General features: G+C 37.7%; 1 protein-coding gene across 1 annotated transcript in view; it reads left to right on the top strand.

The window, feature by feature from the left end:
• The window catches only part of EYS (eyes shut homolog), a 1,764,056-nt gene that overhangs the window by 1,655,199 nt on the left and 82,293 nt on the right, over positions 1–26,564 (top strand). The window contains 1 exon segment of the mRNA XM_042986616.1: positions 22,069–22,251. Within this exon segment, the coding sequence (XP_042842550.1) occupies positions 22,069–22,251 (183 nt within the window).

Genomic DNA, 26,564 nt, shown 5'->3' with positions numbered 1-26,564 from the left:
CAGAGTCTTTTCTTTTTCCATGCAAATTTTAGAATTGTTTGTTCTAGCTCTGTGAAGAAAGCTGGTGTTATTTTGATACAGATTGTGTTGATCATGTAGATTGCTTTGGGTAGTATTGACATTTTAACAATATTTGTTCTTCCAATCCATGAACCTGGAATGTTTCTCCATTTTTCTGTGTGTCTTCTTCAATTTCTTTCATAAGCTTTCTATATTTTTCAGTGTATAGATTTTTAACCTCTTTGGTTAGGTTTATTCTTAGGTATTTTATGGTTTGGGGTGCAATTGTAAATGGGATGGATTCCTTGATTTCTTTTTCTGATGCTTCATTATTGGTGTATAGAAATGCAACCAATTTCTGTACACTGATTTTATATCCTGAAATTTTGCTGAATTCATGTATCAGTCCCAGCAGGTTTTTGGTGGAGTCTTTTGGGTTTTCCACGTAGAGTATCATGTCATCTGCGAAGAATGAAAGTTTGACTTTGTCTTTGCCAATTTGGATGACTTTTTCCCTTTTTGTTGTCTGATTGATGAGACCAGGACTTCCAACACTATGTTTAATAACAGTGGTGAGAGTGGACATCCCTGTCATGTTCCTGACCTTAAGGTAAAGCTCTGTTTTTCTCCATTGAGGATGATATTAGCTCTGGGTCTTTCATATATGGCTGTTGTGATCTCAAGTTATGTTCCTTCTATCCCTACTTCCTTGAGGTTTTTTTTTAATGTTTATTTATTTTTGACAGAGAGAGAGACAAGAGTGTGAGCAAAGGAGGAGCAGAGAGAGAGAGAGAGAGGGAGGGAGGGAGACAGAATCTGAACCAGGCTTCAGGCTCCAAGCTGTCCACGCAGAGCCTGACATGAGGCTTGAACTCAAAAACCATGAGATCATGACCTGAGCTGAAGTTGGACACTTAGCTGACTGAGCCACCCCGGCACACCTCTTGATGGTTTTTATCAATAAGGATGCTGCATTTTGTCAAATGCTTTTTCTGCATCTGTTGAGAGGATCATGTGTTCTTATCCTTTCTTTTATTAATGTGATGTATCATATTGATTAATTTGCAGATATTTAAACAGCCCTGCAGCCCAGGAATAAATCCCACTTTACCATGGTGAATAATTCCTGCCAATGTATTGTTGGATCTGGTTTGCTAGTATTTTGTTGAGAATTTTTGCATCCATGTTCATTAGGGATATTGGTCTGTAGTTCTCCTTTACAGTGGGGTCTTTGGTTTTGAGATCAAGGTATTGCTGGCCTTGTACATGCCTGTATATATTTCAATTAAAATCACATTGAATTTATAAAATAATTTAATGGTAATTAACAAGTTTAGTATATCAAAAATTCCTATTCAACAACATTGTATGTATTTCTACTTACTATAGATTTATTTTATCTCAATGATTTCAAAGTTTTGTTTACAACTTGTCTATTATATATTTGTGTTATAAGGAAGGGAGAAGGGATTTGGGGAAGATATCTTCTTTTATTTCCAACTCTAGTCTGTCCCTTGTGATAGGTATATTCGGAGGCTGGTAAGCAGCTTGGTGAAAGTAAGGTACTCAGTTCTAGGGGGATACCCGCAGAGTAGATTTCTCCCTTATGCACCAGGCAGGAGCCTGGAGATTAGCATCTAAGAACTCTGAGACCAGATTAAAACAAAGTGGATCCAGCAGAAAAATAAAATGTAAAAATATAGCATTGATATTAAGAAATTTGAAAATATTATTTACTAAATAATATTAATATAAAACATCCGGGGCGCCTGGGTGGCTCAGTTCGTTGAGTGTCCGACTTCGGCTCAGGTCATTATCTCACAGTTCATGGGTTTGAGCCCTGCATCCAATTCTGTGCTGACAGCTCAGAGCCTAGAGCCTATTTCAGATTCTGTGTCTCCCTCTTTCCCTGCCCCTTCCCCACTCATGCCGTCTCTCTGTCTCCAAAACAAAAAACATTAAATTTTTTTTTAAATAAATAAAACATTAATAAATAAAAATAATATAAAATATCAATTACTATTAAATAATAGTAATAAATAGGTAAGATAAATATAAAATATATTTAATTTTTAAAAATTTTTTGAAGAGTAAGATAAATAAAATAATAGGAAAAGAGAAAGCTGAAAGAAATAAAATAGAACTAAAAGCAAAAGATAAAACTATAGGAAGCAAGTGCCCATATTAAAATATAAAATATTGAAATATAAATGGAAAAAAAGGAATTAATTAAACGAAAATAAATAAAATGTATTAAAAAAACAAAGTATAAAAGAACTTAGCTTTTGATAAAAACAAAAAAAAATTCCTTGAGAGTGATTAAAGTAAAAAGGTTAAAAATAGGATTAGGAATGAGAATGTGACATGATCATAGATAAAAAAGGAAAAAAAAATTATTAAGAATAAAATATGTACATCCCTTGCAAACACCTTGAATACTTAGAGAAAATATGGGGCACCTGGGTGGCTCAGTTGGTGAAGCATCCAACTCTTTATTTTGGCTCAGGTCATGATCTCATGGTATGTGGGATCAAACTCCGGGCTGAGCTCTGCACTGACAGCATGGAGCCTGCTTAGGACTCTCTCTCAACCTCTCTTTCTGCCCCTTCGCTGCTCATGTTCTCTCTCTCTCTTTCAAAATTAAACTTAAAAAAAATATTTAGCGAAAATGCATGTTTATCTGCCAAACTATAAATACCCAAACTGACCCAATGAGTGAAAAATAATTGTTTAATTACTATATTAGCATTTTACAACTATTTTTTAGTTTTTTAACTTTTTAAAGTGTATTTATTTATTTTAAGAGAGAGAGTGTGTGTGTGCAAGCAGGGGAAGGGCAGATAGAGAGGGAGAGAAAGAATCTCAAGCAGGCTTCCCTAAGCTTGGAGCCCAACATGGGGCCTGATCTCATGACCAGGAGATCATGACCTGAGGTAATATCAAGAGTCAGATGCTTAACCCACTGAGACACCCAACCTACATTATTTTTTTATTTTTTAAGTAAACTCCAACCCCAACGTGACCACATTCTTAGAAGAGAAGAAAATGTCACAAAATACCAATTTTGTGAAAAATTGAAAAATATATCAAAAATATAATTTCAGTAAAATTTCAAAGCGTTTAAACTTCATAGAGAATAATATATATAAAAGCAGCCCATTAATATCCAGTAAAAATATTTTAAAAAGAAGAAATGTGAGGGCAACTTGCCTTGCCAGATATAAGAATATACATTAAACCACTGTCATCATTATTAATATGGTACTGCTATGTTAAGATACAAATAGGTCAGTAGGACAAAGACACAATCCAGAAAAAGATCCCAGTATGTATGATAATGCAGTCGATGACAAAATTGCTGTTTTATTCAATTATGAGAGAAGGTGTTATGTAATAAATGGAGTTGTCACAACCTCTTCTCCAAGTGAGAAAAAATTGAAGTTGGACCTTTCTTATATTATGTACTAAAGTGAAGTCTAGAGTTATTAAAAACAAATACAAAATATAAATCAGTAAATATCTTGGAACCAAATCTTGGAAACTACACATATAATCTATGGATAAGGGATGGTTTCTTAAGACAGAAAATTTTGGAGCTTTAAAGGAAAGTATTTGGATAATATTTTAAAAAAATAACCTTTGAGTTGCAAAAAGTAACACATCTAAAGTCTTAGAAGAACAGTAGATTTAGAGAAACTATTTGCAATATGATAGACAAAGAATATAATATCTAGAGAGTTCTTAAGAACTGTAAAAATAAAAATAAACTCAAAAGAAAAATGAATAAAGAATATTAACAGATATTTCCGACACATAAAAGGTGTTCAAACTCATTAGTAATCAGAGAAACGTAATTAAAGTAATATCTAGATAAATTATTCTCATCAGACTGTCAAGACCTAGAAAGAGCAATGCCATCTATGACTGGAAGGGATGTGAGAAAAATACACATATTTTTGGATGGAAGAAATTTGAATTTTTAGAGAATTTAGAATGCAATCTGGCCACACATGGAAATGGCTGTGGCAGAAGAATCTGAAGCCATGCAAGCCCTTACCATTGACTTTGCCCAATAAAAATGACTTTAGGGGGCGCCTGGATGGCTCAGTCAGTTAAGCATCCAGTCTCAGCCTAGGTCATGGTCTCACCATTCCAGATTTCGAGCCCCGCATGGGGATCTGTGCTGATAGTTCAGAGCCTGGAGCCTTTTTCAGATTCTGTGCCTCCCTCTCTCTCTCTCTCTGTCCTCCCCCCACCCCTCTCTTTCAAAAATAAATAAACATTAAAAAAATTAAAAAAAAAAAAAAGAATGACTTCAGAAGTGGCACTTCTGAATCTTCATTTCCCAATGGCTATAGAAAATCCTGACCCCTGATATAGTTTCAGGACTTGAGGGGGATTCCCTGGCCACCAGTGGTCAGTTGATTACATTGTGGTAATGGCAAGAACTTGTCCTATTATCGTGATTATTTGCTCTGCCAGTCATGCTTCTTCTAGCACCTCTACTGAAAAACTTAGTCAACACAGCTTAAAATATGGTATTCTGTGCAGCATTACTTCTAATCAATGGACTTTTTTTTTTAATAGAAAAAGAAATCAAAAACAGATACTGGTCCTATTATGAAACTTACCCTCCAAAAGTTGTTGGCTTTATTTTTAAGCATAGGTGACAGATGTTACATTAATTTCAGGTGTATAACCTAGTGATTCCACAAGTTTATACATTATGCTGTGCTCAGCACAAGTGCAGCTACCATCTGTCACCATACTACACTGTTACAATATCATTGACTATATTCCTAATACTGTGCCTTTTATCCCTGTGGCTCATTCATTCCATACTGGAAGCCTGTATCTCCCATTTTTTCCTCTATTTTGCTCATTCCACTGCCCTTCTCCCTTCTCCCTGGCAACCATCAATTCATTCTCTGTATTTATATCTCTAATTCTGCTTTTTGTTTGTCATTTGGTTTTTCCAGATTCCACATGTAAGTGAAATCATGTGGTATTTGTCTTTCTCAGTCTGAATTATTTAATTTAGTATAATACCCTCTAAGTTCATCCCTGATGTCTCAAATGGCATGATCTCATCCTTTTTTTTATAGCTGCATAATATTCCATTGTATACGGATACCACATCTTCCTTACCCATTCGTCTATCAGTGGACACTTAGCTTGCCTCCATATCTTAGCTATTGTAAATAATGCTTCAGTAAACATAGGGGACATCTTTTCAAATTAGTGTTTTCATTTTCTTCAGGTAAATACCCAGTAGTGGAATGATAGGATCATATGGTATTTCTATTTTTAATTTTTTGAGGAACCTTCATACCTTTTTTCAGAGTGACTGTATCAGTGGACATTGCTACCAACAGTGTACAAGAATTCTTTCTTCTCCATGTTTTTGCCAACGCTTGTTATTTCTTACCTTTTTGATTTGGGCCATTCTGACAGATGTAAGGTGCTGTCTCGCTGTGATTTTGATTTGCATTTCCTTAATGAACGTTGATGTTGAGCATCTTTTCATGTGTATTTTGGCCAAAAATGTCTATTCAAGTCCTCTGCTGATTTCTTAATCAGATTGTTTTTTTTGATGTTGAGTTGTATTAAGTTCTGTATATATTTTGAGTACGAACCCCTTGTCAGATGTATCACTAGCAAATATCTTCTCCCATTCAGCAGGTTGCCTTTTTGTTTTGTTGATGGTTTCCTTCACTATCCAAAAGCTTTTTATTTTGATATAGTCCCAATAGTTTATTTTAGCTGTTGGCTTTTTATAATGGTAAAATAGTCTGTGACAGTACCTGTAGGCCACCTTTCAGGGTCATGATACTGTTTCGCAAGATGCCATGTATGCTTTGAAACTGTAACTGGTACAGAAAGGTGTGTCTTCAACAGCCATACATATTACACAGATTCAGAGACTATGGGGTTGCAGAAGGGAAGTCCTTCTCATGATTACCTCTGAAAACCTTCTCACAACTTGCACCTCTCCCTGAGTCTGAACCCCAGTAGCTTAGAAGCTTTTGACATCCAGAAGAGAAAAGCTCTTACTTTTCTCAATAAATGGTCCCACTGAATTAGAAACTACAACAGCCACATCCCATTTTAGGCTTTTCATGTACTGTGTTCACGTACAAATAAATGGGTTGTTGTCCTTCAACTGAAGATGTTGCCCAGAATGACTGATCACAGTAGGCACAGGAAGGAGATTTATGCGTTCATGCGATACATGTGTGTAGAGAGCCTGTTATGTGTCAGACACTGTTTAAGTGCTTGGGACACCACGGAAAACAAAAATGAAATCTTGCCTTAAAGTTTGTATTCCAGTGCAGGGTAAGACATTCTAGGGAACTGTTAAAAGATAATGAGTACTAAGGGCAAACCAACAAATGAAACAAAAAGTAGAGAAGAAAAGGGGAGAAAGGAAAAGCCAGGAGGAATCAAGTTGTTCTATAAGATTTAAAGGGTTTTTTGGTGGCAGGACAGCACATCAGATAGATAAAAGGTGGAAAATTTATCTACTTAATGAAAGAAGGTTGTTACTCAGGGCCACGATGCTGGGATTTGTCCTAGGGATGCAGTTACACTTAGCCAGAGCTATAGAAGATAGTTTATATGTGGCAACTGGAGTGAGCTAGGTTTCAAGTGCTCCCTGTGGATTGGCTAACTTGAAAAACTTCTCGGGCTCTGGGCCATAGGGGCTATTCGTTTTGTCTGGTACCTGGCCCCGGGTGATGAGGGTGATGTGTAGTGGTCTGGAGCCCAACAAGTGAAGTGTTTGGGAGTGTGGACTTAGCTTCTCTAGAAAAGGACTGACCAGCCTCTAAGCAGGGCCTCAAAACTGGGTCAAGACAGCATTTTTAAAGTTATACTGCACAGGGGAAAGAGGCAATTAAATATGGTGGACAAAGAAGGACAAGATAGGCCTCAATAAGAAGGGAAGATTTAAGCAAACACGGAAGTGGGACAGTTAGCTGGCAGGTGAGGAAAAGTATTCTGGCAGAATTCAAGTGATTCTCTAGGCCAAAAAAGCTGTGAATGTAGATGAGGGGGAAAAAAGGTTACATATTTTTGCCACCCCCAACAGAAAGTTAACAAACTCTCAATTATGAATGGCAGCAACAAACCACAGGAGTATCAGCAATAACCATGACTTCGTCACTGAGAACAACCAGATCTCTTTTCATTACATTATAATTTGTTATATACTATATTAAAATATTTTTGTGTTCATCACAATTTGAAATTGCTATAGTTATTATACCTGCTGCTAGGTCTTGTTATTTATATGCATTATGAAAGAAGCATAATTTTACTTTATTGCAAAGTTGTTGTTGTATTTTATTAAGTATACTTCAAAAAGGTAGCTTCTTTTATAATCCTATGTATTTTACTTCATGAATCTGGAAACATTATTCTGATGAACATTGCCAGTGGCTTCACGTAACTGCTAACGGAGGCCATGATGTAGGTGTGCACACACGTGCACACACATGCACACATCCAAAAGGTGAGGTGTCTGCTCTGGGGCACTTCCTCACATGTCTAGTATTAAGAGTTAATAGAGGCCTCATGAAGCCCTAGCCAACAGGCCTGCCATGACTGAGGCTCTCAGGAATAAAGACTTGCATCACCACACCAGGTGTAGAATCTCATCAGTGCCAGGGCTAAAGGAAGAATGCGGTAAGGATACTACATGCAAGGAGACAGCACTCAAGGAGGAGAGTTATAAGATCAAAGGGGACCTTCTGACCAATTCTTGAAGTAAGGATTATAGCCTCAGCGTCACTTTCATGGCAGTGGATGCCAGTCATTTGCCTGTTTTCTCTGAAATCCATGTTTCAGACATGTGCAGACTACAATTTCCCCACCAAAGGAGGAAGACCAGAGAGTAGGAGGAAGAGAAAATTGACTGTATTTATCTCCCCTCCCCTGCTTCTGGTGGCATGTCTACCAGTAGCCGTATCTACTACGAGTTCCGGGCCTCCCCACCGATGGTACCAGGTTCTGATGAGCAGCCCCAATCAAGGATCCGGCTCCAGCCAGGTGGTCTGGCTCCTAGGTTTTTAAAACACCAGGTCCTGGGGCGCCTGGGTGGCTCAGTGGGTTAAGCGTCTGACTTCAACTCAGGTCATGATCTCGCGGTTTGTGAGTTCGAGCCCCGTGTCAGGCTCTGTGCTGACAGCTCAGAGCCTGGAAACTGCTTCAGATTCTGTGTCTCCCTCTCTCTCTCTGCTCCTCCCCTGCTCGTGCTGTGTCTCTCTCTGTCTCTCAAAAATAAATAAAAACATTAAAAAAATAAAAAATAAATAAAACACCAGGTCTTCCCTTTGTCCTTTCAGCCTTGGTGATGGCAGCTGCTTTTAACTCTTCAGCTGTTGCCAGTGTCTGGGTGGCCTCACCATCTCCCATTTGCCTTTCTTGTTCCCCATTATAATTAGCAACCCACATCAAGTTCCTTCCTTTGGACTACCTCTCGTGGACTCAGGTGAGCACCAAACCACAATAGTATTAGCAGTACGTTTGATTTTGTCACCAAGAAAAATCACATATATCATTACAGCTGTCATGTGCTACCTGGTCTCTATATAAAGTACGTGGGCTTAGTAATGTTGAGACATTACCCATAACAGGACAGGATCACAGTATAAAATGAGGAGAAACGCCTACTATGCAGAGATCTTGGACTCAGAACAAAATGCAATAAAAGGAAAGACTTTGGGGGCACCTGGGTGGCTCAGTCAGTTAAGTGTCTACTCTTGGTTTCAGCTCAGGTCATTATGTCACAGTTCTTGGGTTTGAGCCCTGCATAGGGCTTTGTGCTGATAGCATGGAGCCTGCTTGGGATCCTGCTTCTGGCTCTGCCCCTCCCCTGCACTCTCACTCTCTCTCACTCTCTCTCTCTCTCTCTCTCATAAATAAATAAATAATTTTTTAAAAAAGAAAAGACTTTTAAAAGACCCCATTTTGGGGAGCCTAGGTGGCTTAGTCAATTAAGCATCTGACTTCAGCTCAGGTCATGATCTCACAGTTCATGAGTTCAAGCCCCGCGTTGGGCTCTTCTTCGGATTCTGTGTCTCCCTCTCTCTCTGCCCTTCTCCCGCTCATGCTCTGTCTCTTGTAAAAATAAACAAACATTAAAAAAAATTTTTTTAAAGACTCCATTTTGCAAAGGAGTGTGACTTTTAAAAATTATATATAGGATTGTTGTATTATGTCAGAAGAAACTTTTTATTTTGTCTTGCTTTTTGTTCTTATTGAGATATAATTGACGCATAATATTATATAATTATATTAGTTTCAGGTGTACAGTATAATGATTCTATATCTGTATATATTGCAAAATGATCATCACAATAAGTCTAGTTAATATCTGTCACCACGCATAGTCACAAATTTTTTTTCTTGTGAAAACTTTCAAGATCTCTCTTAGCAACTTTTTTTAAAAATTATTTATTTATTTTAAGAGAGAAAGCAAGTGTGAGCAAAGGAGAAGCAGAGAGAGAATCCAAAGCAGGCTCCGTGCTGTCAGTGCAAAGCCTGGCACAGGGCTTGAACTCACAAACCATGAGATCATGACCTGAGCAGAAATCAACAATTGGACACTTAACTAACTGAGCCACCCAGGTGCCCCTTGGCAACTTTCAAATATACATTATAGTATTATTAACTATAGTCACCATGCTCTGCAGTACATGGTTGTGACTCTAACTGGAAGTTTGTACCTTTTAACCCCCTTCACACATTTTTCCCCCTTTCCCACCTGTGGCAACCACCAATCTATTCTCTGTGTTTATGAGCTCAGTTTTTGTTTGTTTGTTTTAGATTCCAGACAAAAATGAGATCATACAGTATTTGCCTTTCCCTGTCTGCCTGACTTCACACAGCTTAATGTCCTCAGGGTCCATCCATGTTGTCACAAATGGCAATTTTTTCCTTCTTATTAATGGCTGAATAATGTTCCATTATACATATGTATACCACATTTTCTTTATCCATTCATCCATTAATGCGCAGTTAGGTAGTTTCCAAATCTTGGCTGTTATAAATAATGCTGTAGTGAATATGGGAGGGCATTTATTTTTTCAGTTAGTGTTTTCACTTTCTTTGGATAAATACCCAGAAGAATTACTGGATCGTATGGTTAGTTTTATTTTTAACTTTTTGAGAAACCTCCATATTATTTTTCATAGTGGCTGCACCAATTTATGTTCCCACCAACAGTTCACAAGGGTTGCCATTTCCCCACAACCTTGACAACACTTGTTATTTCTTGTCTTTTTGATAATAGCCATTCTAACAGGTGTGAAGTGATATGTCATTGTGGTTTTGATTTTCATTTCCTGGATTAATGATGTTGAGTACCTTTTCATGTGCCTGTTGGTCATTCGTATGTCTTCTTTGGAAAAATGCCTGTTCAGATCCTCTGCCCAATTTTAAATCAGAAAAAAAAATTTTTTTGCCCATGAGTTTTATGTATTTTGGATATTAACCCCTTGTCAGATACACGATTTGCAAATTTTTTCTCCCATTTAAGAGGTTGCCGTTTTATTTTGCTAATAGTTTCTTTCTTGTGCAGAAGCTTTTTAGTTTGCTATAGTCCCACCTGTTTGTTTTTGCTTTTGTTGCCTTTGCTTTTGGGGTCGATTCCAAAAAATCATTGCCAACCGAGATCAATGTCAAGGATTTACCATCTGTGTTCTTTCAAGGAGTTTTATGGTTTCCGGTCTTATATTCAAATATTTAATCCATTTTGATTTGATTTTTTGTGTACAGTGTAAGATAGTGGTCTAGTTTCATTCTTTTGCATGTGGCTGTCCAGTTTTCCCAGCACCGTTTATTGAAGAAACTGTCTTTTCTTCATTGTATATTCTTGGATCCTTTGTCATAGAAGTAAGTTTTAATTTGAAAATACAAGTACTGGAAAAAGGATGCATATTGACACTTGGTAACCAAAGTTTCTGAGAGACATCTATTGGTTATTGTGTTTTGTTTTTGGTTTGGGCTACATAACACTTCCTTCCTATTTGTTTGCACACACATGACCTAGGATAAGCCAATGAGATACTCACCCTAGGATTCAAATGTTAAGAAAGGCATCCAAAGAGAGAGCAATACTTAGAAACCATTTGTAGCTGAGGTGACCACAGTCCTAGAGATGACAGTGTCTGCATCCTGATGACACTGTTCACACAGTGTACATTTGGCTATGTTTGAACTGCCTAGATTCCTTTATTTCAGCCCATTTCTACCCTCCAGTTCTCTAGTCTTCCCATTGATTCTATAAGCTAGCCTGTTGCCTGCCCATAAAGTCCTTTCCTGCTTAGAATAGCCAGGATTGGTTTCTGTAGACCATCACCATTAAGAAACCTAATAAAGGTTTATTCCAGATATTTCATGCTATAACAAATAAGATATTTTATTTCATTATTTTTCCTGATTTTTGTTTGCATACTCTTGTCTCTAATTCTTAATCTTCTAATCCTTTTTTGTAGTTTTGTTCATACCATTTTAGTTTGAATTAGACACCTGCTCACTATTAGTACATGAAGTCTTGAGGCTTATATATTTAACAAAATGTTTCCATTCAAAAATAGTAATACTCGTATACAAAGTTTAAACCTCACAAATTATGGCTGATGAGTTTTCTTTGTTTTATTAGTAATATGACTTAGAATAATCTTTCATGCCTTATTTGTTAGCATAAAATCTTCCTATTATTATATGCATTTGAAATGTCATGTATTGTGGTCCCCAGAAATAAGTTAGTATTTTGCAGTATGCTGCTGCTTTTTTCCAGCACTTTAACAGCTAAATCACAGATGTCTTTAAAATAGTTTCCTGCTAGTATCTCTAGTACAAATTCCTTTCTTTTCTCTTTCTCACAGAGTACATCAGCCTTATCATTTTAATAAATTAATCCCTGTTATATTTTGCTTCTCCTAAACTGTTTCTACAAAATATCAAAACAAAATGAAAATTATAGTTAATTATCTGGAATACATGTGTGTGTATGTGTGCGTGCATTCAAACATTTAGAAACCTTTAGAAACACACTGATCTTTTTAACCACCGTTTTTCACTTATATTCTCTACATCTTATAAATAATTAAGCTCTTAACAAAACTTATCTATTGATAAATTCACTTATATATTTTGAGTACCAGTTAAATGGTTGGCTCTGCAAGGCAATTAAATGTATTCACATTTCTATTAAATATGGAAGAGAGAATATAAGATTACTATCAATTTTCATGAGTTCATGGCCCAAGACTTGGGGAAGGAAATAAGATAAATTTGTATGAAGTCCATTTGGGAACAAACGTCAATAATATAACTATCTACCAATAGCTTTTAATCAACCAATGTCATGAATATCCCAGCCATCATTAAAAAAAACACAGCCATCATTAGAAAGAAAGATCATTGCCAACACATTTGAATGCAAATATGCATTTGATTTGCAGTCAAATGTGTTGATATTCAAATCCTGACTGCCATTTTTTAGCTGTGTGACTTCACCTCTCTGAGCCTCAGTTTCTTCATCTGTAAGATAGGAATATAAGAGTAAGAGGGGCGCCTGGGTGGCTCAGTTGGTTAAGCAGCTGACTTCGGCTCGGGTCATGATCTCGTGGTCCGAGTTCGAGCCCCGCGTCGGGCTCTGTGCTGACAGCTCAGAGCCTGGAGCCTGTTTCGGATTCTGTGTCTCCCTCTCTCTGACCCTCCCCCATTCATGATCTGTCTCTCTCTGTCTCAAAAATAAATAAACGTTAAAAAAAAAAAAAAGAGTAAGAAATCTCATTGGGGCACTATGAGAAATAAAATAATTCAGAGAGGGCACCTAGCAACTAGAACATAGTAGATAGTATCATTGCTATTATTTTTATTACTTTGGAGTATGTAAAAATGTGTTTATATATCCATGACTTTAAAAATAATAGATCAAAAGGTATTTAAAAATTTTCACCGAATTTGAATGATGACCCACTCCAACCTTGATGTTTCTTAATTTCTTAACTAAAAATCCGTTAACATGAAGACACACATGAATTAGAAATGAGAAAAGTGTTCCAAGCATAGCAGTTCTTAAATATTCCATGTGTGTGATATCTGGGAATTTTACTTTATTAGAATAAACTACAAAGCATATTTTAATCCAGTACAAATCTGCATTGTTTATGTAATGTGAATGATAGATACGTGAGACCTGACACCATTGTCAATGTTTATGCCACAAACTGTAATGCAGATCTACAATGTGACCTATATCTTTTGGAGATTTTTCTTCTTTTTTGACATGTCATGGTACTGTAAAAATGCTACCTTTATCTGGTTTGTGTTGAAAGCAGTACTTTGAGAAGCCAGAAGATGGCACTAATTTCTAAGAATTATGCATCGAAAAAGAATGTGCTGCTTTGGATTCTGATCATTTACCATTTCTTTTGCTGGTGGACATAATGATGCTCCACATTTTCATCAGTTTTCCTACATTTATGTAAAATTCTGTTTGTTCTTAACTTTTCTCTGACAATTAGATGGAGAAGTGAGAATGGTGGAATTCTGTATCTACACAGAATGTTTGAATGATTTAGTATAAGCAGGAATTGGCACTCAACCAATGATATTTATTTCATGTTTTTACCTGAGGGTGGACTGAATACTGTATCCATTTGAATAGAGAGCTTGACTTTATTCAGGTATTGAGTGTTATCTTGAGTTCAGAAAGAATAGGTAAGTGTATGTTTTCTATACAAGTCACCATCACCTATGCTGTTAATAACACCTCAGAAGAGACTTACTTTTCTCTTCCCTTTAAATGAAAATCACATTTGTAGATTACCACTTTTTTTATTTCTAAATGCTAATGCTGAGCAGTGTAGAAGCATACTTGACAAGGAGCTTATTCAACAACAGAAATAGAAACCACAGCAATCATGTGTATGGTTTTATAACCTAATTGCATTTATGCAGGATATGGCGCTAAATCTATTGCTGTCTTACTAAGAGGTTAGAACAAAGAGGGAAGAAAAATGTTTACACCCAAATCGACAAAAAAAAGCTGGAGTTGCAAGCAGTAGTCTTGTATTTTTGCAACTGTATCCATCTGCCTAAGGGTATATGAATTTTTTCCTGGCAATGTTAAATGTATATTTCGAAGTAGTCAATGCTGCTAAACACCATGCTTGCAAAATTGGCATACTGAAGTCTTTCAAATCAGCAGTTTCCAGGGGAATATCCATCTACCATCTGCTTGCTTCATTAAAATACATAATAGAGGAGGAAGAACTGAATTGCATTTTCACTAGTCAGCGCTCCCTGGTGTCCAGTCTGCTAAAGGTTATCTACAGCAACCCATATAGAAAACAGAAGTCAAGTAAAAATCAACCACTGCTTTATTTAGTTTTCTTTTTGTCTTTTGTATTTGTATAAAACTAAAACAATGAGCTTTATTTCAGAAATATAGATTTAGACAGGACAGTTTATCCTGAAAACACTGTACCTTTTTAAGAATTCTTTAATAAACTTAAGGAACTTTTCTCAAGCCCATTTTGTTAAATTTTAAACAAGATTGTGATGGAATCATATAGATATTTTTTATGTAAAAGTCATCACTTCTTGGCCTTTCGGCTAAGATCAAGTGTTATGTAAAAGTCAAAAATTTCTGTCAAAAACTATCAATTTCCCCAAGAAACATAATTAGTATTTTCATCTTATAAGTTCAAAAAGACATTATTATCAAATATTAAACATAAAGCAATTTTAAAAGAAAAAAAAATTTTAACGTTTATTTATTATTGAGAGACAGAGAGAGACAGAGCATGAGCATGGGAGGGGCAGAGAGAGGGGGAGACACAGAATCTGAAGCAGGCTCCAGGCTCTGAGCAAGCTGTCAGCACAGAGCCTGATGTGGGGCTCAAGCTCACAAACCACGAGATCATGACCTGAGCTGAAGTCAGACACTTAACCAACTGAGCCATCCAGGTTCCCCTAAAGAAAAAAATTTATGATACTGTAGTTATATTTATTCAACTCAGTTATGAAAAACAACTGATTTGTGAAGTTTGGGGTCTCTTCCTTGATTTTCAGTATCAGTATGGAATATATTATTTGAATTTTTGCCCACACTTGAAGAATTAAGATGCTAATATCTTTGTAAAAATCCAGAAGTGTTCTTATTCTTTAGAAGCAAATCACTAGAAAATGAAAAAAAATTCAAACAAGCAATGGTTAGCATTGGTGATGGTACAGAAATTCTGTTTCTATTCCAGCAGATCCAATTCTTTGTTTAATGACATAAGAACATAAACATAAGATATTAAATAAACATTTATTAAATAAATAAATTTATTAAATAAACATTAACAGCAGAAAAATAGCATTATCAGTGTCACTGTTTTTTCAACACCATGGTAAGCCCTTTGTATGTACCCACCCAACCATTTGATAAAGATGCATCCCTGGGAGCGCCTGGGTGGCCCAGTCGGTTAACCGTCCAACTTCAGCTCAGGTCAATGATCTCACAGTCCGTGACTTTGAGCCCCGTGTCAGGCTCTGTGCTGACAGCTCAGAGCCTGGAGCCTGCTTCAGATTCTGTGTCTCCCTGTCTCTCTGCCCCTCCCCTGCTCATGCTCTGTCTCTCTCTGTCTCAAAAATAAATAAACATTAAAAAAAATTAAAAAAAAAAAAAAAAGATGCATCCCATCCCCACTTGAGCCCCGCACTGTTGTACACCCTGGAGTTGGCAAAGGACAGGCAAGCTCTCTGCCTTGATGAGCCCTAAAATCTAACTGGGGAGAGAAACAGTAAAAGATGAACAAATAGCATATTATGTAATTAGGCTGTAATAAGCAGAGCAGGATAAAGAACTAGAGAGTGATAGGGGTAGGAGGAATTAATAGTTTAATAGGATGGTCAAAGAAGACCCCTGTGAAAAGGAGATAATTATACAGAGTCTTGAAGGAAGTGAGAGAGCAAGCCATGCATCTTTGGGGGGAGAATATGTTCCAGGCATTAGAAACTAGAGGAGCAGAAGGCCTGAGCTGGAAGAGTGTTTGGTTTGCTTAAGAAACACAAAGAGGTTAGCAAGGTTGGAGCAGAATGAGCAAGAAGAAATGGGCATAAAATAAATTCGGAGAGTGGGGATTTGAGAGTATGCTAAAGAGTTGGGGTTTTTTAAATTTCAAAATTCAAGTGAAAACACTAGAGGACTTTAAAATGTTCAATTAATATTTAAAAGTTCACACTAGCTTCAATATGAAAACAAGACTGCCTGGGACAAAGGTGGCAAAGGAGACCAGTTAAGAAGCAAATAGTAGGGGTGCCTGGGTGGCTCAGTGGGTTAAGCGTCCGACTTCAACTCAGGTCACGATCTCACAGTCTGTGAGTTCGAGCCCCGTGTCGGGCTCTGGGCTGATGGCTCGGAGCCTGGAACCTGTTTCAGATTCTGTGTCTCCCTCTCTCTCTGCCCCTCCCCTGTTCATGCTCTGTCTCTCTCTGTCTCAAAAATAAATAAACGTTAAAAAAAATTTTTTTTAATAAAAAAAATTTTAAAAAAAAGAAGCAAATAGTAGTCCAGGCTAGAGTGTATAGTGCGGTAGACTTTGTGGTATTGATGGAGGTGATGAGAAGTAGTGAAGATATATTTTGAAAATAAGCTGGATTTTCCAGTCAACTGGTTGGGGTGGCAGAGACAGAAACAATGTAGATTATGATAAGTTTTTGTTCTGAACAAAGAGAAGACTGGGGAAGAGATTTGGTTGGGAGGAAAGATGAAAGCATTTCATGAGAAAGGAATAATCAACTATGTCAGCTACTCCTGAGACATTGAATAAGAAGGAAACAGAGAATTGGCACTGAATGTAAAAAGATGGTGGTCACTAGTGACCTTCACATAAGAAATTTCAAAGGAAAGAGAGATGCTAACCTGACTGCAATAAAATCAAGAGTGAATGGTAAAGAAACGGGGGGGGGGGGGGGGGAGAAAGAAAGAAAGAAAGAAAGAAAGAAAGAAAGAAAGAAAGAAAGAAAGAAAGAAAGAAAGGGAAGGAAGAAAGAGAAGGAAGAAAGAAAAGGAAGAAAGAAAGAAAAGGAAGAAAGAAAGAAAAGGAAGGAAGAAAAAGAAAGAGCAGAGAAGAAAAACCCAACACAGATACTCTTTAGAAGAGTCTTACTAGAATGATGAGCAGAAAAACAAGCAGTAGTTGTTTTTCTGAGGAATGTGGAGTTGAGAAAAGCAGTTTTTTCAAATGGAGATATTTTAGCATATTTAGTTCAATAGAGAAGAAGAGTTTGGTGTCTCCTGGGAAATGGGAAAGAATTGCTGAAACAACGTCCTTGAGTAAATGAGGGGTGGATCCAATATCCAGGCAGGCAGCTTTGTAACCAGAGAGAAGGCAGAACACATGGATTAAAATGAGAGATTTGAGACGGGGAAGATTTGATGGTGGAAGGATGGGGTAGTTCTCTGTTCTGAGTTTATTTTTCTCAATAAGAAGCAAGATCATTAATTGAGAGACGTTGAATGTTAGATGTTAGAGGGGGAAAGAGGAGGTGTAAATTAAGTTGCCTTAGTGACTCAATTGGGAAAATGTCAAAAGGACGGCAGAGAGTGCACAAGAGGCTTGCCCACTGGAGATTTGTGGTTAGCTCAGATGTGTTTCCTAAAGCCACATGCTTTCTCATTCTTCACACAAAATTTGGATACTCTTAACTATCCTCATTTTAGAGACAAAGAAACTAAAACAGAGACGTTAACTTGCCCAAATTTACATAGAAAGTGAGGAAATCCAAAATCGAGTCTGAGCCAGCTGTCTCCAGTGGCCTCTCCTCAAAATGTGAGGTGATATTAGTACCTTATGTGTCACTGCCAGCCAGTGGGCTTCAGGAGGCATCGCTGATTGCAGAGTTGAAAGGTGTTCTGCAATCTGAGCTCCATATGTGTCTTCTACCCACCTTCCAGTAGCTCTTCTTGGTCACTTCTATGCATAAAACATCGATAATCCAGATAAAGAACTAACTACAAAATATTTTTTAAAGAACAAAATACAGGGGCACCTGGGTGGCTCAGTCCATTGAGCGTCTGACTTAGGCTCAGGTCATGATCTCACGGTTTGTGAGTTTGAGCCCCACATCAGGCTCTCTGCTGTCAGGGTGGAGCCAACTTGGGATCCTCTGTCCCCCTCTCTCTCTGCCCCTCCCCGACTCGTGCTCTCTCCCTCTCAAAAATAAACATTCTAAAAAGAGAGAAAAATACAGTTGCATTCAAAACAACAATGCATCATTTCTCTGTCCTGATTGGGAATGAGAAAATTTTGCCGTGGCAAATTTTCTAGAAGACAGAAGTTTGTACCTTTCTATTATGGTAATTTTTGCTAAAATGTATTTTGTAAGCATAATGTAATATGTTGTGCAAAGATTCTACATTGAGCCTACATCCAAGTGCTATATTATAAAAAAGATTATGACATGCCCCCATCATTGAAGGTTTGTAGAATTTTTAATGACCCTAGGTGATGTTGAGAAACATAAGACTTTTCGACTGCCTGAAACATCCCAATTTGCTGTTACTGATTTTGTTCCCTTCTTCCACACACTAAATAATTAATATTTAGCTCAAATCCCAGCATTCCCCTTCCTTCCTCAGGGTCCCAATCTATTGCTGTAACTTTAAAAGAACTGAAGAAAAAAATGCAGAAGTTCACATATGGAGACCATGAGGCAACTAGGGATTACAAAAGAAAAAAATTCATTTAATAGCCCTAAAATATTCTCATTACAATCTGTTCAATCTACTGATTTGATGACGACTGACACTTCTAGAAGTCTGATCTGGGAATTTGTGTAATAGAGTAATCAAATTAACCAAATGTTGCCTGGTTGAAGATCATAAAGAGTTTACTTTCAAGAACTGGAAAGAATCATTTGTAAAGTTGAATGCCCTCTTTTTCTAATTTGGGTCCCTCGGTGTTCTCCTGCCTGATCAAGTGTAATGGAGACAGTGTGCATGAGGACACAGGGGACTCTTCACAAGTGGGCTAGACATTCCTTGGCCCCTTCTCCTGATTCCTATTCTTTCCCTTAGAAGCCCTATCTTTTCACAGGCTCAGAGTTGCCACAAGACAAAGCGCCTTGAAGTAAATCACAACTAAGGGTTTAGAGCAACATCTTACCTGTCTAGAGATATGTGGTTCTCTCTGCAGTGCTATTCAGTTGAATGCTGCCTCTATAATTTTGTTTTTTAGTAGCCACATTTTTAAAAGTAAAAAGAGGTGAAATTCATTTTAATAATATATTTTATTTAACCCAATATCTAATGCATATAAAATGTTATTAATAAGATATTTCACATTCTTTTCTCCATACTAAGCCCATCTCAGTCAGCTGAGCCACAGCTCAGGTGCACAACAGCCACATGTGGTGAGTTGCTACATTATTTGACAGTGTAGCGTTAGACTAAGAAATGCCCAGGGAAGTGACAGATCCATTCCTGTGGGCATGGTTATCCTCAGTCTTCAGTATACATTATACTTCTTTTCAGTATTTGAAATTGTGTCACATTTCTTTTCAGTTGTATGAAATTGTGTCACATTTCTATTCACTGTTCATATAAATATCACACATTCCCTTATTTTTTGAATGACCTGTAAATTTCCTCACATCTACAACTCAGTGTAAGCTTAATTCATTGTTATATTTCTTGGTGTCATCAAAGTCCTAATTTCATTCTTTTTTTTTTTAATTTTTGTTAACATTTATTTATTTTTGAAAGAGAGAGACAGAGCATAAGCAGGGGAGGAGGAGCAGAGAGAGAGACGGGGAGACACAGAATCCAAAGCAGGGTCCAGTCTCTGAGCTGTCAGCACAGAGCCTGATGCAGGGCTTGAACCCACAATGACCTGAGCCGAAGTCAGGCGTTTAACTGACTGAGCCACCCAGGCGTGCCCCTAATTTCATTCTTAACCAAGTTTGGTCCTCCAGCTCTCTCCATCTAATCCAACCTTCACATTGCATCACTAGATGACATTTCTAAAAGGCAACTCTGACCATAGCCCAACCACTTAAAGATTGTAGAGAAAATATCAAGCCCTTCATAATTTGACCCCTGTCTATCTCATTACATTCGCTTCTACTTTTCCTTTTTATACTTCATTCTAAAATTGTATACTCTATGACATGCTGTTTGGGCCTCCCCGCCTGGAAACATGCTGTTCTTTCGACCTGAAATGATCTTTCCTTTTTATCTGCCAGGTGAATTGCTTCTTATCACCTTTCAACTCCACTTTCCATCCAGTTCATTTGGATAAATTAATTGACCACACACTAGTTCCTTGGGATTTGAGATCGTGCTTTATTATTTGTGTTACCAGCATCTAGCACAGCATCTGACAGTGAGGTGCATCTGAGATGTACATCTCTTGATCTAACCTAAATGTATTAAAACTTTAAGTAGACCTAGTTGTAAATTGTTAACAAGAAGAAATGTTTTTTTTTAAAAAGTCCTTCCTAAAAAAAACAAAATTCCTCTATTTTAATATTAAGTGTAGTTGAATTCTATTGTTTTTAATGGCAACATCAAAACTCTGTTAGTTTTTTATCTTGTTTCATTGCCAGTACATTTCATTTCCTTTACTATACGTACAATACTACCCCAAGGGAAATCCCGGATAGGAACAGCTTTAATGTCTCTGGAATACAAACTATATATTACTTCATTAGCTAAAAAATAAAGATAAGATGTGATATGTCTCAAATTCTTGCTTCAGATTCTGGTGACTTTTGAGGAAAAATAACATCAGAGACCACGCATCCCAAGGAATAAACTGATAAGATTTTAGCAAAATCTTACTCGGCTGATTCCACACATTACCCTACTTGAATGGTTATATGAAGCAAACAGAAATAAAAGCCTCCAATAAGTAGGATCACTTTCCTCAGGATAGTACAGTTATTTGCTGTTTAAGCAATTATAACCAGACATAACAAGCTCTTTTGTTTTAAGCATCACCAGAGTGAGGATATTTCTTAAGGCTTATAAAACTTCTAGTTTTACAACTTCCCGGGAGAGCCAATATCTCTTGAGAAAGGAGCAATATAAGGTAATCAAAATAAGGAGTTCTTCCCTCTATCAAGCTGTCTCAAACTAATAAAAATAAATCCTAGGAACATCTTTTAATCCAGGAATACCATCCCTAACAGACAGGGATCGGGATCAAAAGCCCCTTCCTGTTTCCTATAGTCCTCTCGGAGAGGGGAAATAAAAGCCAGTTGGGACTATTTACAAACAAAACAGCAATAAAAGAGCAAAGTTGGAGACAAGAAGATTAGAGGCAGGACGAAAAGAGCCTAGCTGGTTAGCAGTACCTCTCAATTAAATTGTTTTGTCCACACTGGCTCTTGAACTTCGTTTTTAACCATTTCCTGTTTCTACTAAATCTCCCTACAGTTTCAGTCCTATTGAAGTCTATGCTTTCATTTTGTAACAAGCATCTTAACAGAGTAAGAATAAACATATTTTTTTAAACAAAGATTTCTACTTAAAGAAAAGTTTTGGTCATTAACAATATGGTGATGGAAACTGATCTGTTTCCTGCCCATCTCTTGCCTTTCCCACCCAGATGTATGGCATTGTCTCTTCCAGAAGTGCAGGATTAGAAAAGCACAGTTTGTGTCAAGCTGTGAATTCCTGTTTAAGTCATAGCCAGTGTTTGAATGCCAAATCATATTTACAAAGCACCTTGGCAAATACTTTGGCTGCTGCTGATCTTTCTTATTACTAAAATTACCCTACAATATAGGGCTTTGCTTTTTAAGTAAATTCTTCATTATGTAGGAAGGCAATGCAAGGGAAAGGGTTATATACAGGATCTCAAAACACTGCACTTTCTTTGTTCTGGTTTTGAAATTCCCCATTGAGTCACTTAGTTGCTCAATGCTGAAGGGCACTTAAGTCTCATTAATGTGATAGTAAACAGCCTATCCGGCCAGATGCATCAGCAAAACATTGCCCTCCTTTTACAAGTACATGTGCAGGTTTATTTTAACTATTTGGTTTGGGTTTTTCCACAGCTGTTAATATTACTCAGCCCAGGTTCAGTGGCACAGATGCCTTTGGATACACTTCATTCCTGGCTTATTCACGGATCCCAGACATCGGCTTCGATTATGAATTCCACTTGAAGTTTCAGCTGGCAAATAATCACTCAGCACTGCAAAATAACTTAATATTTTTCACTGGACAGAAGGGCCATGGTAAGATTAATTGAACCCTCTAGGACTTGCTTAGCTCCTTTCAGAATACGAAATTCTTCGTGGATACCCTAATTGGCTGTGGATAAAGGAGACATTTGCCTAAATGCAGCCTCCTCATGCTTTCTGCCTCGAGCAGGTTCCTTGTAGTCCAGTGTTCTGAAGTTCCCTGACCCTTTCTGAAGCCCTGTTCACACCAGGGCTACTTCTTATAATCAAGGGCAAGAATTCCTACAGGCAAACATGAGGGTAGAGACGGTGAGTAAGTCACGTGAGAGGTGAGCTTATTGATTTGTCCTTTCCTGTGTCTTCCTTTTCCATACATAAGGAGAGAAGGGCATTTCCCAGCAAGAATATCATTTCACCATGTGTTGTAAAATGGGTATGGTTGCCCTCAAAGGAAACCGTTCCAAATTAAAGAAGTAAATAATTAAGAAAGTGCTCGGCCTGTAATAAAGTACTCCATTGCCCTAGAATTGGTGGGAAATCAACTTCTAAGTTAAATTTGTCTGTCTCAAGTAGAAATAAGTTATGCATGTGTGGGATCAAGGAAAGGCGCATATATTTTACTCCCAAGTCAGCAGCTAACTAGTTAAGCAATTAAGCACCTACCTTCTCTGAGTTCAGTATTCTCATCTGTGAAATCAACATACTACACCAGAAAAAGACCTCTCTCTGAACCATTTTTTCTATTTTGCTAGGGTAAATAACATATTCTGTTCTTTTTTTTTTTTCTAATGTTTATTTTTGAGAGAGAGAACAGGGAAGGGGCAGAGAGAGGGGGACAGAGAATCTGAAGTGGGCCCCACACTGACAGCAGAGAGCCCAACATGCGGCTCAAACCCACAAACCCTTGAGATCATGACCTGAGCCGAAGTTGGATGCTCAATGAGCTACTTAAGTGCTCCCATATTCTGTTGTTTTCAGTTCATTCAGTGACTATCTCTAATGCTGAAAATCGGGCTCTGTGTTAGCACATGGCTGAAAAGAGCCCACACTCCAAGTGAAGGGTGGTGTGTCCGCCTCCAGCCACTTCGGGAAGGATGCAGCGGGGGCTCTCTATCATGTGAAGTGCTGTTCATTTCACCTCCAAAGTCTGTTTGAATCTCTTCTCCACCTCTAGTGCCAAACTGTATGACCTCCTCCGAACTAGTCCCCCCACCACGTCTCCTGCCTGTAGTCTATTCTCCAAGTCGCACCAAGAGTTACTTTTTTAAAAACCTTGGTTAAAACCCACCTGTGACTTTCCACTGTACTTCAAATGCAGTCTAGACCTCCTTACCCTGTTCTCAGAGGGTAGGACCAGACCCCTGTCTCTGTCTCCAACCTCAAGCTCTCCCCGTCTCTTCGCTCATCTCCTGCAGATCTTCTCCCAGAACCTGAACCACCAAGTGCTTGCCTGTCTCAGAGATGTTGTGCAGGCTCTTTCCTCTGCCTTGACAGGAGATGGCTCTGAGCAGCCTGTAGGGCCTGGATGTGTAGACTTGGATCCAGTCTCCACCACTTACAAATTATGTGTCAGGTTACTTAATGTCTCTGTGCCTCAGTTTCTTCACTTTTCAAATGGGTTTAGCAATGGCATATTCTCCAATGGAGTTGTGAAGCTTAACATAGTTGATACAAGAAAAGTTTTTAAAATAGAATTGGACTCAGTAAACATGACAGCTTCCATTTTCTCAGGGAGGCCTTCCCCAGCCACCTTCAGAACAGATATTATCACACTGCATCCAAGTTATCCTGTACCCCAGCTTCTTGTGTATTTTCTTCAAAGTCGATGCCTTAATTTATAATTCTTTAATCTATTTTTATATAGTTTATTTTTGTCAGTCTCCACTACTAGAATGGGAGCTCTATGTGGACAGAGACAAGACAATCCTCAACTTCATATACCCACACTTAGCACACTGGCTAACACACGAGCAGTATTGAATAAATGAATAGAAGACCCACCATAAAAACAGATAATTGTATGATATGTAAGACAACAATACAGTTGCACAAAGGTTTTAAAAAGTAACCATTCTTGGGGGTTTCCAGTTCAGATGCCATCTTCTGCATTAGGATTTCCCCAATGGCTACCCTTCTCCCACCCCTTACATCCATCTCCCCTGCCTCTGAACATTGATAGCCTGCCCTACATTTAGAGCACAGACCCTTTATTACAAACTTTGGTTTACTAAATTTCTCTTCTCGTTCATAAAAATGGTGTCCCGTTATCACTACATCACCCATAAAGCCTCTCAGGTGGTTTTAATAAATATCTGTTGAATGACTGCTAGAAGGCAGGAAGAAAGGGAAATAAGAAGGAGTTTTTACCCCTCTTTACTCCATACATCTTTCATCACATGTTTATCAATTATATCCTCTTAATTGGCACCTCCTCACCTCCCTCCCCCCCCAAAAAATACTGGCAGATGAAAAATTCAAATGAACAGGGAAGACCCTGGGTCTGTCTCATTTTAAAAACAAATCTTCTAAATCCTGAAAGATGCAGAGGGAGAACCAAGTAAAGAATAAACACTGGGTCCATGAAAATGCTCCCACCAAGTAACTCTTCAGTACTCTTTTACAGAGATTCCTTTAAAATTCTCAAAAACAAAAACAAAAACAAAAACAAACAAACAAAAAAAACAGACAAAGCAATGTTTTGGCCACAGCATTTGTAAATTGTGGAAGCTTTCATATGACATTTTTTTGGTCTTCTCTAGTCATCTACTTTACATGTAAGGACCTGAATGTTCACTCTGTGCTTGCATTTTTAGGTTTATAGAAAGGGTAAATAAAGGCTAGATAATAGGTAGATATATTGTGGAGCTCTATCTTCTAAGGAGTGAAAATGAGATTCTGAAATATGCAATTCCGCACTGGACCACGTGAGGGAGCAAGAACACCAGCTTAAAAAATGAAAGTAGCACTAAAGAGCTTTTTTTAAGGCCATGTTTCTCTAAGTAGGACCTCTTCACACCTGTGTCAGAATCACATGAGGGTGTTTGTTAAAATACTAATTCTCAAACCCTCTTGAATCAAAAGATAGAATTTTATCAAGCACATTAAGTGCTTTTTATGTAACTAATATTTGAGAGCAACTACTCAAAACCTGTAGGGACCAGCTAAATTAGACCATATATGGAGAATGACTAAGATAAGTTATTATTGCTCATTATGTCATATGTTGGGATGATTCATCATTATGTTGCATAAAGTTATTAATTGAAGAAAGACACATTACTTTAAAACATAATTATTGGGTGCTTGGGTGGCTCAGTCGTTTAAGCATCCGGCTCTTGGTTTTGCTCAGGCCATGATATCACAGTTCATGAGATTGAGCCCCGTGTAGGGCTCTACACTGACAGCACAGAGCCTGCTTGGAATTCTCTCTCTCCTTCTGTCTCTGCCCCTCCCCTGCTTGCTTTCTCTCTCTCAAAAATAAACAAATAAACTTAAAAAACAATTACTATGATTACTATTAATACTATTTGCAATTGTCTATTCTGTATAAGAGACTATGATCTAAGTCATTGTTTTTAACAGTATTATGTCCACATTTAGGTATTTTTCTTATTTAGGAACATCAATCTCTGACCTGCTTTTTGGTTGTTACTACTAAAATCACCATTTTGTATGCTGCCTTTATCTTTCTCAGGTTCAAAGATGCACAGGGCTACGGAGTTTATATAAAGGAAATGTAAACCAACCTGTAATCTCTGACACATCCACACAAAAAGGCAAAGGACCTTCATTTCCCAACACTGATGATATTCCTCCCTGAGTTCTCCAAAGCTGAGCACTGATTTTGCCAGACTTCATTCTCATTGAATTCTCTGGACAAATTACCCTGTCAAACATTTCAGCTTGAAAATGCCTCACTCAACTTGTGATTCTAACCTAACCTAACTCTATCCCTATGTTTCTGCAGTCATATTTGTCATTTCTCTTATTAGCTCTTCTTCCTTCCATACCCCCCACTGCCTTATAATGTATGTCTTATAGTTTGGCTCTTCTGGAAACCACCAACATGCCCCACAGTGGCCAACAGGTGAATACATTGTCTTCCCCTCCTGTATCTCTTCAGTTGGCAACTGCCATAGTAAACAGTCTGCTTCAACTAGAAACCCAGGAACCATCTGGATTTCTCCCTTTAATTCATTTTGACAAATATTTGCTGAGAGCCTAGATGAGGCATTCTTCTAGGTGCTGGAGATACACTTAGTAATAAGACAGGAAAGGTCCTTGTCTTCTCTACATTTTGTCTCCCCTGTTCTATCAAACACCAAAGTCTGTCCATTTTACCTCCCATTTGCTGCTTTTTTATTCTC

Source organism: Panthera tigris, chromosome B2, assembly GCF_018350195.1.
Source record: "Panthera tigris isolate Pti1 chromosome B2, P.tigris_Pti1_mat1.1, whole genome shotgun sequence".
Classification (NCBI taxonomy): domain Eukaryota; kingdom Metazoa; phylum Chordata; class Mammalia; order Carnivora; family Felidae; genus Panthera; species Panthera tigris.
This window is presented reverse-complemented; position numbering and strand designations above follow the sequence as displayed.